This window comes from Pipistrellus kuhlii, unplaced genomic scaffold (genome assembly GCF_014108245.1).
Source record: "Pipistrellus kuhlii isolate mPipKuh1 unplaced genomic scaffold, mPipKuh1.p scaffold_m20_p_17, whole genome shotgun sequence".
Taxonomy (NCBI): Eukaryota; Metazoa; Chordata; class Mammalia; order Chiroptera; family Vespertilionidae; genus Pipistrellus; species Pipistrellus kuhlii.
Window position 1 is genome coordinate 22536409 of NW_023425482.1, and position 15383 is coordinate 22551791.

Genomic DNA, 15383 nt, shown 5'->3' on the forward strand with positions numbered 1-15383 from the left:
CTCCTTTGGAAGGAGGCAGGGGGCATGTTTTAGGTAAATGTTGAAATGTTGCCCATCTGCCTGCTCCACACTTAGTCAGAATGATGAGTGCATACGATCACTTGGCACAGTCATTCCTGGCCATCGGGGAGGTAAAGATGAGCAAAATCCATAAGATCCGCTAAAGCCCTTTGGGCTGCTCCCCACCTTCCGGGGGTGTGAGGTGAGGGGCTGCAGAGGGCAGCTAATGGACCATCTTGATCTGTCTGGGGGCACCGAAGAGGACTTGCCAAGGCCATGAGGTGTGGACAGACCACCCGAAAACTTAGTCAAACTTCAATGTAGGAAAGGGTATTCCAGACCAATGTGTGCAGAGATTTGGGCCATTTTGCTTGGTTTCCAAGAAGCATTGAACCAACTGCAGCATGATGGCACCAGTCTTAATGCCCACAGGGCTTGCCATTGGGACCATGCTCTGGGCAGGTGCCTGGACCTAAATCAGAAGGTTCGGCTCTAGGAGCACCCAGCTACCTGAGATGAGAAACATTCTACCTACCAGGTCTCAGAACTATCATCTTCCAATATATTTTTTAAATCAATAACTCAGAGGTTTTGGAGAAACATCAGCAATCTCATACCTTCAGCCTAGAAATATCATCCTTTTCTGCAGCTTAGTAACCCAGGGAAGGATATGGCTCCAGAATGGCCAAGCAGCTGGGGGCAGGTCTTGCTCCAGGGAGAGGGAATGTCTCCGACTGTGGAGCAGGAGGGTGGGAAGATGATGGAAAGGGTCCAGGGTGTGGACTGTGTTTAAGCTTCCTGGAGCCCGATCATCTTCCTCTGGAGGCTGTAGGATGACAACCCTATGGTTGCCCGCCCATTCAAAGGAAGTGTCTGCTGGGCAGAGGCAACAGCGTGGCAGACAGCTGTTTGCCTGAAACGACCCACGGCTTTGCAAACATTTGGTAGCCGAGCGTCACCCACACTGCTAATTAGAAAGCCCTGTTTCCTAAGCAGGAGGGCTCCGTGCTCTGCTGCTGTTTTACTTTTCATCCTCCACCCATCAATTCCCTGTCCCGCCTCTCGTTCGGAATGAGGGTGTTTTCCATCCACTTCCCAGCAACTGCCGCCATTCCAATGCTATTCCCAATTATTTTTCATATCTTTGTAACATCTGTGTTATTTATAATTGTTTTTCTTTGAAAGGATATTCTTACCTATATAAGAATAAGTAAGTAAGTAATATTCTTACTTGCCTATGACTTGCTAAAAATAGAAGGTATTCTAGAATTGAGCACAATCAAAACAAATTGTCATTCCCACCTGACTAGCGAGTTACAGCATAGTCTCTGATAAGGGAGATTAAGAAGCATGATGGATATGTTAAATATCAGCATCAAATTGGGGTATTCTTTTTTTGAAAATATATATTTTTTATTGATTACAGAGAGAAAAGAAGAGGGAGAGAGGGATAGAAACATCAATGATGAGAAAGAATCATTGCTCTGCTGCCTGCTGCATGCCCCCTACTCGGGATCAAACCCAAAACCCAGGCATGTACTCTGACTGGGAATCGACCCAAGACTTCCTGGTTCATAGGTTGGTGCACAACCACTGAGCCACACCAGCAGGGTCAGTGGGTATTTTCATTGCTAGGATGATTCTCAGTACCTTACAGAACAGTCTATGCCATTTATTTCTGTAGTGTTTTCATTCCTTCTCATCATGGGTGACTTTTGGGGCTCTGAGCAGCCTTAGTGTTGCTGTATAGAATGAGGTACATGTGTCTGTTGTGCTCCTAGAATTGCCCATTAAGCGCATTCTGAGGTTCAGCCATTGATTTGTCTGATTTTCTGACCAAATGGCTCAGGTAATTGGATATTGAATAGACACTGATTTCCTCACTTTGAGGAACTGCACACTCTGCCCTGTATCACAAGCAGGCCTCTCTCCTTCGTTATTCTTTCAAGGAATCTGTTGCCAATCTTCTCTTCCTTCTCGTCAGCCCGTAGATTTCGAAACCAAGAGAGCATATAGCCTGAAGGTAGAGGCAGCCAACGTGCACATCGACCCCAAATTCATCAGCAACGGGCCTTTCAAGGACACGGTGACGATCAAGATCGCCGTGGAAGATGCTGATGAGCCCCCCATGTTCTTGGCCCCAAGTTACATCCACGAAGTCCAAGAAAATGCAGCTGCTGGCACCGTGGTTGGGAGAGTGCATGCCAAAGACCCTGATGCTGCCAACAGCCCGATCAGGTACAGATGGATGCAGCGTGAAAGCCTGGATGGGGGATTTTAGAGGCAAGAGGATTTAGCAAAAACCCTGCAGAGACCCCAAGCCACATCCTTCAGTTACAAAAGGGTCCGAGAAGCTCAGGTCCAATGCCATGTAACCGAGATTAAGGGTTAGAAGATGGGCGTCTGCTTTGCCCCTGCTGCTAGCTTTGTGCATAGGTTTGTATGAGTGACATCATTTCTCTCTGGAGCAGACTTTCCTGCGATGTAAGCCTCAGCTGGGCCTGTGTGCCCAGGGGAATTGAGGGGGAGTATAAATACTAATTATAAAATAAGTAGAGTAATTATAACTTATTGAACACCTTCCTATGCTCCAGTCAGTCCACTGGGTATGCAGACATGTGATCTGATGTACCCCTCCCCTGCCTGTCATAGGAATTGTTATCCTTACATGGAGGAGGGAGGGGCTCTGTGCAGCAGAGTGACTTGCCCAGGAGGCATAGCCAGTGAACTGGAGGCCAGGCGAGTGTGTTCTGTTTGTCTAGCTGCTGCTGAGAGGTAACGGAGTAACGGACAGGTTTAGGGTGCTTATGTGTTGTGCACATTGTTATTGGGTTTTTTTTGTGACTGGGAAAAACAAGATAGAGAATTGTGGTGTAGGATCCCGCCTCCCCCATCAGTGACACGAGTTAATGAGGGATGAGGCTGATGAGGAAGCGGTTGAGAAGGAGGCTGAGTCACAGATTGAAGATGTTTATAGGACAGAAACATAGTTGCCTGAAAACTGTCCTGGCCTGGATTCTAGGAAACGTTACTCTCTCCACGGCCATCCTGATTCCCTGCTTGCCTGGATTCCTCCTCCCCCTCCTCATGCTGTCCCCACCTGCAGTCTCCCCCGACCTTCCTCTCATCAATCCCAGAGCCAGAGCGATCAGTTTACAACATAGCCAACATCACCTCATACTCAGTCCAACAACAATAATATGATGGATGATCACATTGTCCCCAATGCCCCGTTGTCTCCCCCCAAATTAATCTCAACTCTTTTACTTGGCACAAGGCTCTTCTGGAGCCCCTGCACCCAGTTCCTGCTGGGTCTGCTCATCTCTGCTCTCCCCATCTGTCTCACTCTCTCTTCCCACTCAGCTCTTGGCTGTTGTGAGATCTTTCTACTTCCTGTTCTCTGATGCAGAACTGCCATCTCCTAGTTCTGGACTTTCCCATTCTTCCTCCTGGTTCTTTCTTCCCCTTTCTTTGTAACATGCTTTAGAGGGTGTTGACTTCCCCCTCTGTACTTAGATGTCACTTGTCACCTCACAACGCAGGCCATGGTGTATCACAGTGACACCTCTCTATGGCATGTTGTCCACGGCATCCTTACGAAGGGCCAGGATGTGTCTGTCAAGTTCAGGATTGCTAAAGTCCACCTGCAGGACAATATCAGCTGCCATTTGCATTTTGAGGGACTTCTGTACTGTTTTCATAATGACTGTATCCTGAAGAGATAGTTACACCCCGTGATCAATCCAATGTTCAGAATAGGCAAGACATGGAAACCATCTAAGTGTTCACTGACCCATGAATGGATAAGCAAAATGTGGTACATATATACGATGGAATATTAAGCCTTAAAAAGGAAGTCCTGCCCTTTGTGTTAATGTACATAAGCTTGGAGAAAAGTATGCTAAGTGAAATAAGCCAGACACAGAAAGACAAATACAACATGATAAATAGAATCTGATGGGGGGAAAAAAATCAAACAGGACAGTGGTGGTCAGGGGCTGGGGGGCTGCAGATCTTAGTCATGGGGTACAACTTCTAGTTGTAAGATGAAGAACTTCTAGAGATCTATTCTAGATCATGTGTTTTATACTTGAAATTTATTAAGATGTTCTTAACACACACACATACACACACACACACACACACACACGATGGTAACTCTGTGAGGTGATGGATATGTTGATTAGCCCAATCATGGTAATCATTACATAAGGTATACTGTTATCAAAACGCCATGTTGTACACATTAAGTATATACAAGTATTTATTTGTCAATCCTACCTCAGCAAGGCTAGAAAGAAAAGGTAAATGGATCTGAGCATGACAAAATATTATCATGGATAGTGACATCTTTCTATTTACACCAAAGAAAATGCCAAGAGAGCAGAAGGGAGTTCCAAACATAAACACTGTCCATTGCCTTTTTTTTTTTTTTTTTCAATCCTCACCCGAAGATATGTTCTTCTTGATTTCAGAGAGAGAGGAAGAGAGAAAGAGAGAAACACTGATCGGAGAGATCAACATCGATTGATTGCCTTCCAAGCACAGATCAAACCTACAACCTCTTGGTGCATGGGACAATGCTCCAACCAGTTGAGCTACCCAGCCAGGGCTCCACTGCCTTTCAATCCTTGAACCTTGTTCCTTCTGAGAAAGGAAGGGAATTTCCCTGTATTGAGCATCTTCTTGATCCTAACCTGTTGCACTAAATTAAAGTTAATAAGCACCTTTTGAGGCATTCGCTGCTTTATGATCCCAATAAGGGAAATACTGACACTCAGAAGGATGATGTGAATTCCTCAGAGTCTGTAGCTTAGTCCACATCTACCCTGAGTCCACTTTGAGCTTTTTACTCTAGCCAAGCCACCACTAATGACGAGATTTCCCGACAAGGTTTGGGTACTGAGTTCTCCTTGTGCAGGAAGATGCATTACATTATGACTGAGGGACATTATAACACCTTTCAACTACTCAACACTGTTCATGGTGTGAATTACAAATAGCTTCACTTTGGTCAGGAATATTGAGGTGCATTAGCGACTTTTTAGGAGAGTGATGATGTAAAAACATGTGGAGCAACTGCTGATACCCTCTGCACCTCACTGTCTCCCAGGTCCCACTTTGGCAGTTGGGTATTGGGGTCATGTTTTCAATGGTAGCTGTTTTGTGTATGCGAGCAATTTCCATGTCTATAATTATCCAAAGATGCTCAGTGCACCAAACCCTTTGCACCAACCCACTTCACCCACTTGTTCTCCTTTTATTCACTGGGTCTCCCATCCTCACCACCTACTTTGCTAATTGTTTATCTCCATCTCTAAAGGAATTTGTGTCATATTCTTGGACATATGGGTAAGCCCTTATTGTGTCACCCCAACTCTTAGCTGCATGAACATTTTGCATATCTTCTTTTTCTCAGAGTCTGTGAAAAAGACTTTTAGACACACCTTTGTTTACAACTGTCTTCCTGGAATATTCTCTTCTCTTAGCTTCCTTCGCAGTAATCTCTCCCTCCTGTGAAAGCCCCACACCTGGTGCCTTCACTAGCCTCAGAACCCTGCCCAGGCGCTAAGTCAGATATTTTAAACATCTATTAAGTTATGCAGTTCTCAAAACCAACCCAAAGCTAGGTACTGTTCATATTCCAGTTAAAAAGATAATAGGCTGAGATTCAAAGAGCTCAAGTGTCTTTTCCAATATCACTCAGCTTATATGTGCTGGAGCATGAACTTATACCTAGGATTTTACAAAACCAATTCGCTTATATGGAATAATGCTTGGAATCCTTCCATTTCTTCCTACAAGTGTGTCTTGTCATGTTAACTAGACAGTAAATTTCCTGGTGTGAGACAAAACGTCTTCTATTATTTTTCCTTCTTTTCAGTAGGGCTCTCTGCTGAGGGCTCAGTGGCTGATCCTCTGTTGACATCTACAAGATCTGTGATGTCTACCATTTCTTCTCTGGGGAAGGGCACTGATTGGTCCATTCCCACAGGGAGCTGTGCAGTCATGTGATACCAGAGATAAGCTCCTGTGGGTGATGCACATGGTCCCTCTTTCCTGCAAGAACATGATCTGGGATCGGAAGATCCAGGTTCTAACAGTGACTCCCCCAGAAACTAGAAAATAGGCCATTGGCCAATCCTGTCATTTGTAAATTGAAGATAATACACCCTGCTACCTCTAATATGTGGTTGTATGGCCCTCCATGAATGCCTCCAGGCATGGGTATTCTGTAAACTTCTGGGAAACACAGCTAAGCCCTCCAAGGACAGGAAACTACCCAGTTAGGAAGCCCAGCATGCTACTTGAGTTGACATGCCCATATTCTCCACTTGGAGTCAGTGTGGGGGAGGGTATGAAGGGCCTTTGGAGTTCAGCAGACTCTTGAAAGCCAGGGCTCTGATACAGATAGGCATGCCCTCAATGAGTCACTTTCCCTTTTACCTCAATAACTTCCCTTCCTCTTGCCCCATCTCCCACCTCACCCTGCCATAAATATACTCCATAATATTTTGAAAATTATTTGGTCTTTTGTGTGAAACAAAGTAAACTTTCTAGTGGACAGACGTACCTGAAATCTGGTAGCTGTGGTGTTCGGCACAGTCTGGGGTCACAAAAGTGTGGGCAGTGTGAATTCCCACATGAATGGCCAAGCCTGCTTTGCATACTTCATCCTGGAATTCAGAACCAAGCTACCTGAGGCCCCTAAAACTAAGCAAATAAGCTAAATAGGCCTGCTCAAAATGCAGCTCACATTGTTCTTTAAATAGGGAGGAAAAAGGATTGTTTTGGACCATAAATGATCCTTGCTGATAAATTTAGATAAGCGTAAAACTGTTTAATATCTCATGCAAAAATCTGGCAAAGGTTTGATACGTTTATGACTTTCTGAGTATTTTGGGAGCAAGGCAGACCGACTTCCCAAAATGCACTTTTATAAATATTCAGATGGTGGGTGATTGTAGTAAATCTGGAGAAATATGCAGCATGGCATTAAACCGCTTCTCAATCAAATATGCTAAACGGCTCTTTCATTCATCACCCTGGATAAAGAATTCTAATGCGGCAAAATGATTTCTATAAAAGATTCATGTGCAAAGTTTGAAAAGTAAATTTGATTAAAAAGAAAACACCTAGCTCAAGCAACTAATTGGGAAAGCTGCTTTAAAGGTAGCATGGAGAAAATACTCAAATATTAAGCTGCTTGGAATGCCTCTCCTAATTGCTTCATTTGCATTCTGCTTAGGTATTCAATTGATCGGCATACTGACCTGGACAGGTTCTTCACTATCAATCCAGAGGATGGTTTTATTAAAACTACAAAACCCCTGGACAGAGAGGAAACCGCGTGGCTTAACATCTCTGTGTTTGCGGCAGAGATCCGTAAGTGTTTTCCTAAGGGCTTTGATTCTGCTTTATCGATTGTTATTCCTTCAGATTCCGCGTATTCTGGAAAGGGACACACAGCTGAGATAGAATAAACATGTTTTCCATCTTTATAATTTGCTTTTGGTTATCTGTCTAACAGGGGTCCTCAAACTTTTTAAAGTGGGGGCCAGATCACGGTCCCTCAGAGAGCTGGAGGGCCGGACTATATGAACTACTAATTCCTACTGTAACACCTCGGCTGCGCTCACTGCCCAAAAAACCTGGCGGGCCGGATCAGACTCCTCTGCGGGCCGCATGTGGCCTGCGGGCCGTAGTTTGAAGACGCCTGACTCTAGGAAGTCATACAAGGAAAGACATAGGGGGGTTTTTGTTTTCTCTGGGTGCAGACTTGGCCCTGAGCAGCTTGACACTCGTGACCTTCATTGAAGGATTCCTCGCTATATCCTGTCACTCAGTTTTGTTTAAACGCGGAGCAGCAGAGTCCTCAGAGCCAAGATTTGTGGCTCCTTGTTTACCTGTAGACCAGTGGTTCTCAAACGTGGTCATGTGTTAGAATATGATGGAGGGATTGTCATAACAAAGATTTCCCTCAGCGCCTCTGGTTCAGTAGGTCTGGGCTGGGGCCTGAGCATTTCCGTGCCCAAGGATTGTCCAGGTGGTTCTGCTGCTGCTCTGGGGAACCCCGATTTGAGAACCACTGCTATGGACTACCCTCAGGGGTGGCAGGCTGTATTCCAAGCATTTAGAATATAAATAACCTCAGCATCAGAGTCAGAAGAGATAGAAAAGTGGCTCTTCCTGGGCTAATCACATTTATCCCAGAGCATCCCCCTCACTCTGGTCCCAGCATACTTCTGGTTTCAGATGGTGTTTGTGTCCCTGCACTGCCTGGAGGAGTGGCTGGTGCTTACTCGTTCCTGAGAGTAACCTAGGACCAACGTGCATTGCTGCCCGGCACTGACTGAATGCTCTCTTTCCAGACAACCGGCATCAGGAAGCCAAGGTCCCCGTGTCCATCAGGGTCCTGGACGTCAACGATAATGCTCCCAAGTTCGCTGCCCCCTACGAAGGCTTCATCTGTGAGAGTGACCAGACCAAGCCGCTTTCTAACCAGGTACCTTGGCTTTTTCCCTCCCCTGCCTACGAGCAAGGCATTGGGAAACAAATTGATTTAAAATATATATATATATTTTTTTATTGATTTTCAGAAAGGAAGGAGAGGGAGAGAGATAGAAACACCAATGATGAGACAGAATCCTTCATAGGCTGTCTCCTGCACGCTCCACACTGGGAATCAAGCCCACCAGTGAGCATGTGCCCTGGCCGGAAAACAAATCGTGACCTCCTGGTTCATAGGTCCAAGCTCAATCACTGAGCCACACTGGCTGGGCCGAGTTTGGTATTTGAGAGCATCACCTGGAGATACCTCTCACTACCCAAGAAAGCTTCAGAGCCTCAGTTCAGTCCTGGAACTGTGTTCTCTGATTGAAACCAAGTTTGTTAGCCAGCTGGGAATTTTTTTTTTTTAATATATTTTATTGATTTTTGTACAGAGAGGAAGGGAGAGAGATAGAGAGCCAGAAACATTGATGAGAGAAAGTCATCGATCAGCTGCCTCTTGCACCCCCCCCCACTGGGGATGTGCGCGCAACCAGGGTACATGCCCTCCACCGGAATCGAACCCGGGACCCTTCAGTCCCCAAGCCGATGCTCTATCCATTGAGCCAAACCGGTCCCGGCTGCCAGCTGGGAATTTTTAAATAAATGATGTGACAATGTCAGCATGATTTAGTTATGGGCTACCTTTCTCTTTCAGCCAATTGTTACAATTAGTGCAGATGACAAGGATGACACAGCCAACGGACCAAGATTTATCTTCAGTCTGCCTCCTGAAATCATTCACAACCCAAACTTCACGGTCAGAGACAACAGAGGTTTGTACCAAGGTTCCTCTGCCTTCAGAGATGCAGAAATGGGCAATAGATGGCTTTTATGTTGCAGAGAGCAAGTATCCTCCCTAATCTCAATAATTAATGCCTTTCTGGTGAAGAGCAAAGGAGAAATCATAATGCCATCTTCATTGTGAGGCTTGGGCTCATGTAGTGTCTATGAGTGAGTGAGTCTGATGGTATTTTACTTTTTCTATGGGTGGCTTTGATGATCATGAAGTGGTGGCAGAACTAATCGGGGACACTTACAGAGTCAATAGCAAAGAACTTCTTTTTTTTTTTTCCAGAGGTTGGTGAACCCTAGTAGGGGAGTGTGGCTTTATGAATGTTGATATCAAGAGATATTAAAACAAATTAGGTCAAGGTTACCAGGCAGTGGAAATTATCAGCTGGCCTTCTCTTCCATGTACAGTTGGGATGCAGTGTGGTGGGTACAGAGCTGGGTTCCTGAACGTGGCTGCGGGATGACCATGGGAAGGGCATGGACAAGGCACCTTATGGCCCACGGGAAACTTGGGAAAAGCAAATGCTTCCTGCTTCCCAGGGCAAAGTCTTCAAATTGTTTGTGTTGTATAGACCCACATGGATGCAGTCCCTTGACAACGTTGGTGGCAGAAGGCAGGATCAAAAACTAAGTTTCCTGACTCCCGGACAGACTAATTTGGTCTGCAGCTGTTCTAATAAATCTGTGATGCTGCAGGTCCGTAAAACAGGCTGACAAATGCCATCGTCAGACATAGGAATAAAAGGTGGACCTGAGTGTATATGTTTTCATTAGCTATGTGCTAGCTGTGTGCTAGGCTATACGCTGATTGCTTTCTCGGTGACTGAGGCCAGCTTTACAGGATCTTAAATTAATCAAATAAGTAGTATTATTCCTTCATCATTGTTATTATTATCCACTATTGTTGGTATCATAAATGCCAGCAGCTATGTTGCAAACACCATGCCAAGACCCTTCCCACACTCTGACCATTGAATTATCTCAGCCCACCACGACTAAGGCTTATTATTATTATTCCCACTTAGAAGATGAGGAAAATGAGGCACAGAATTATCAAGTAACTTGTCCAAAGTCGATCAGCTACAAGCAGGGAAGAGATTGGGAAGGATAAATAGGCAGTTGTGAAATAGCCATGGGGATGTAGAGTACAGCACTGGGAATATGGTCCACAATATTGTAATAACTACATATGCTGCCAGGTGGATACTTGGAAATATCAGGGAACGCTTTGTATGCCTGTCTAACCACTAAGCTGTAGGTCTGAAACTAATACAAAATAATATTGGATATAAACTGTAATTGAAAAAGAAAAAAAAATTAAGGTCAATCAGCTGCACAGGAGTTGGATCTAGATGTTAAACCCAGGCACGCAAAGACTAGAACAATGCATCCTGCTGGGCTGGTTATTAGAGCAGAGGAGTGTTCCCCATGCCACTTGGATAAAGTAATAATTATTGATTATTTTTTTATTTTTAGTTTTGATTTTTTACAGAGAGAAAGGAAGAGGGATAGAGAGTTAGAAACATCTTTGAGAGAGAGACATCAATCAGCTGCCTCCTGCACACCCCCAACTGGGGATGTGCCTGCAACCAAGGTACATGCCCTTGACCGGAATCGAACCTGGGACCTTTCTATCTGCAGGCCGATGCTCTATCCACTGAGCCAAACCAGTTTTGGCATTCTTACTTCTTGCATTGCTTTGAGCTTTTAAATATTTTTAATTGAATTTTAGAGAGGGAGGGAGAGAGAGAGAAACATTGATGTGAGTGCACAACATTGAAGGACTGCCTCTTGCATGCGCCCTAGGCATGTGCCATGACATGAAATTGAATCAGCAGGGTAATGCCCGATCAGCTGAGCCACACCGGTCAGAGCTGAGTTGAGCATTTAAGTGCAGCCCTTCTTAATGAGGTGAATCTTAAATGAGACTCTGGGGCACAAAGGCCCAGGTGTTGTGGCAGAGATTTCCCTCCTGATGCCTTGCTTTCTCGGTGGACATGCTCTGGACAGCCAGGGTGTGGAGGAAGTTAGAGGGAGAGACATGTATTTTAAAGGAACTGGACAAAACAATCTCTAATTCCCTTTGTAAATGATTTCCATCATTTCAAAATAGAAACATTACTTGGAGCTCTTTAATGTAATATTTCTTCTGAGGTTTTTCTTGTACTTGTTGGCATTGGTTCATGTGCATGTATGAGTGCCTTAAACCCTTAAAGAGAGAATTTTGCAAAGCCTGGGCTAGATAAGTGATTCTCAGCGAGGAGCACACTGCCTCCTTTTGTGAAGGTTCATCTCTCCAGAGAAGGCAGACCCTGGCAGGTAATGGACATAAATGTTCCCTGAGCTGAGGTGAACAAGATGGCACACACAGCGTTTTTATAATACTTTCTACGATATGTGAGCACCTTTTAGCTTCTGAGAATCCACTCTTGGAGTGTTCTTAATTCCAAAATTATTTTCTGCCAACCCTGGTTTGCTACAGGGCTATATTTTTTCACCCTAGTTTATGTCAGTTTTATGATGGGAAAAAACAAAACAAAAAACCAACAACTAAAAATTTTATCACTAGTGAGGTTATCTACATGGTTGTCCAGGAAATGCTGGTGTTCTCACATGCCTCAAATGCTACCACTTCTTTTATTGCCTGTCTTCTCTAATACCTGTGGTCTGACATCTACCTGTGTGTTTGTATAACCCACACCTCTCATCTGAGATTCATTGCAAGATGTATGGCCTACATCCCGTTTATCTTGACATCCCCTAAACCAACAGGTGTTTTTTTTAGGCTTCCTGGCTATGCCTGCATCACCTCCATCATCGGCCTTGTCTTCCTTACTTTTATGTCTGCAATAATACTCAGCTGCTGTTAACTCCCTAAAACATATTGTTTCTTTGGGGGGTTATGAGTATGTCACATTGTCCTGGTGCTTTAAGGATGACACCTGTAATTTTAAGGAGGTTATATTCCCATCAATGAGCCAACCCATTGCACAATCTGTGTCCCCTTTCTTATAAGAGTCTCATCCTACATTGGAGCCACCACCTTTGCAGGAAATTGCTCCTTTTTAAGAAAAACGACTTTATTAACTATGGCCAACAGTTAATGAAAACTCGCATGTTTAGAGCTATTATGAAACCTTAAAGCAAATGCAGTCCTGTAATCATCATTTAATAGAGTATCTTCCTACTAGATCCTAAAAGTAATTACATATTGAAGTAATCCAAAAGGAGGAATCACTTTCCACATCATATTAATAGCCTACTGAGTTGCCAGATTTCTCAGCTGAGATTGTTTTCCATAGAAAACATGCAGTGATGGTTTATATTGCCCTGGGTAAAAGCATCAGTTCTTTCTCCTTGAGCATTTATTTTCATTATGCCATGTAAATACCTGGGACTGTGTTTGCCTAAACTTGACATAAGCACAGGGTATCTTTTTAAAACCTGAAATTACAGGGGTAACACTCATTATTAAAAGTATATTATTTCAGGTATGCAATTATATAATACATCTTATGTATACTGTATTATGTGTTTATCAAATCCCTTTCCTCACCATTTCCTCCTTTATCTCCTCTTTTACCTCCCCTCAACTCCCCCCTGGTAGTCACCATACTGTTTTCTCTGTCTCTGAGTTGATGTTTTCTTTGCTTAATCTTTTCACCTTTTCACCCTGCCACCCTCTGACAGCTGTCAGTCTGAGCTCTGTATCTAGGAGTCTGTTTCTATTTTGTTTGTTGGTTTATTTTGTTCATTAAGTTCCAGATATAAGTGAAGTCATGTGGTGGTCATCTTGCTTTAGGAATATAAGGGAGGAAGCCACCTTCATGCACACAAATCTTTTCATTCCTTTTATCTCACTCCATTCTACAGCCCCAGCTTCGGAGATGAGTCTGCAGGCAGACAATGGGGATAAAAATATTCAGCATCTCAGTCCCTCCTGGGCTGTTAATACCGAAAAGGGTGCTGTTTGGGCAGATGAAGAGCTGATCCGCCCAGGTTTTAAGATGCATTTACTTTGAAAATGTCAGACTCAGTGGCACCTCTAAAAACACAAGAAACGTGGGATGGATAAGGAATGAGCCAAGCAAAGGAAATGCTTAGACTAGCCCCTCTCATCTGTCTAGCTCTTCATGAATTTATAAAAACTCCCCGTGGCCATTGTTTCACTTAATTTCTCAAACAGCCCTATGAGGTGGGCATGTTGAATATTTCCATCCCCATTTTCTAGGTGAGGCAGGCATATGGACATCAGAAGTTTCAGAGGCTCAAGTTCATGCTGCCATTGTGTGAAATAATGGAAAAGTTTGAGTAGTCGGAGGGTTCTCGCTAGTGAGCCTAACACAGTGTATTACGAGTATAAAGCTCATGTCTTTTCTAGTTAATTCTTATTGCAAAACCTTTGTTTATCCTGTAGTCAAATAATAACAGTCTTCAGAAGAGATAGAACCTGAAATGCAATGAATCAATCTAGGTTTCCAGGGAAAGTATGAACCAAAGACAAACTATACTTCAGTCTTAATCAGAGCCATCATCACTGTGGTAAAATAAATTCGCAAAGAGTTTTATAATTTTCTTCTAGGGCATAATTAATACATATTCCTTGAAGGAAAATTAGAAAATCCAAACAAATAAAAATGTAAATGATAAAATAACTTGATGGTAGTATAGTGTCCAGAAATAATGCTGATATTCTGTACACCCTTCCAGATTTGCCCTTGGCATATATTTTGATCTTTAAACAAGGCAGTCATAAAACATACATCTGGTTTTCCCCCACTTACTTATGCCAGCATCTTCTTATAAATAGCTTCCTAATTTCCACATTAAGAATGTCTGATAATAGTTGACTACTGTTACATAAGCACATCTTCTTTTTCTTCGTCTTAAATATATATATTGTTTTTATTTCAGAGTAGAAAGGAGAGAGAGAGGGAGGTAGAAACATCAGTGATGAAAGAGAATTCTTAATCGGCTGCCTCCTACACACCCCACACTGGGGATGGAGCCCATAACCCGGAAATCAAACCTTGACCTCCTGGATCATAGGTCAACGCTCAATCACTGATCCATGCCAGGCGGACGCATAAGTACATTTTTTCACATGCATTTGACAAATATCTAATTATTCTTTTAGGCTAAATTCCTGGAGTGGAGTGACAGGATCAAAAGTTTTGATACTTATTGACAAACTACATATCGGAAATATTTATAATAATCTTTAATAACATAGGTGAGGTCCCATTTCCTCACCATCAAGCCAATTCTAGATATTATTTTTCTAAATCATTGATAAATTGATAGGTGAAATATTATCACATTTTAAAATATCAGTTTCTTCCATGATTAGTAGAGCTAGAAGTTTTAAATAAGTCTTGATAATTTTTTTTTCTTTGTAAATCTGCTCTTCATGGCTTTCACCCAGTTTTGGAATTGTACATGTATTCATCAATCTGTACTTTATTTGTGAAGATTATTGTCTTTTTTTTAAATATATATTTGATTGATATTTTACAGAGAGGAAGGGAGAAGAATAGAGAGTTACAAACATCTATGAGAGAAACATCTATCAGCTGCCTCCTGCACGCCTCCTACGGGGTATGTGCCTACAACCAAGGTACACGTCCTTGACCAGAATCGAACCTAGAACCTTTCAGTCCGCAGCTAACGCTCTATCCACTGAGCCAAACCAGTTAGGGCAATTCTTTGTCTTTTAATGCCATTGACATTTGAGCTGTGGAACCTGTACCATAGGTTTCCTCCATGTCTCAACACCCTTCGGAATCTAACCATGCTGTGTTCTCAAGTATCAATGGCGCACTTTTTATATCATTCTCTGTTTAATATTATCCTTAGCAAGGCTTTCCTTATCCCAAATGATATCAACATTCGCCTCTTTCCCCCCTTCTTATCCATCATGCTCCCCGTTTCCAGTGTTTATTCATATGAAATAAACAACCTCTAATTGTTGCCCATTTCCTAAACATCATTTAAGAACTAATCTGTTATTTCTTAAAGGCTTTGTAATACCATCTTTA

General features: G+C 43.2%; 1 protein-coding gene across 1 annotated transcript in view; it reads left to right on the plus strand.

Annotated features, from left to right (window-relative positions):
* The window catches only part of CDH11 (cadherin 11), a 72791-nt gene that overhangs the window by 43362 nt on the left and 14046 nt on the right, over positions 1-15383 (plus strand). Inside the window, exons 7-10 of the mRNA XM_036440617.2 lie at positions 1985-2238; positions 7250-7386; positions 8373-8506; positions 9209-9326. Coding sequence (XP_036296510.1) covers positions 1985-2238; positions 7250-7386; positions 8373-8506; positions 9209-9326 — 643 coding nt within the window. The remainder of the gene's footprint in view (positions 1-1984; positions 2239-7249; positions 7387-8372; positions 8507-9208; positions 9327-15383) is intronic.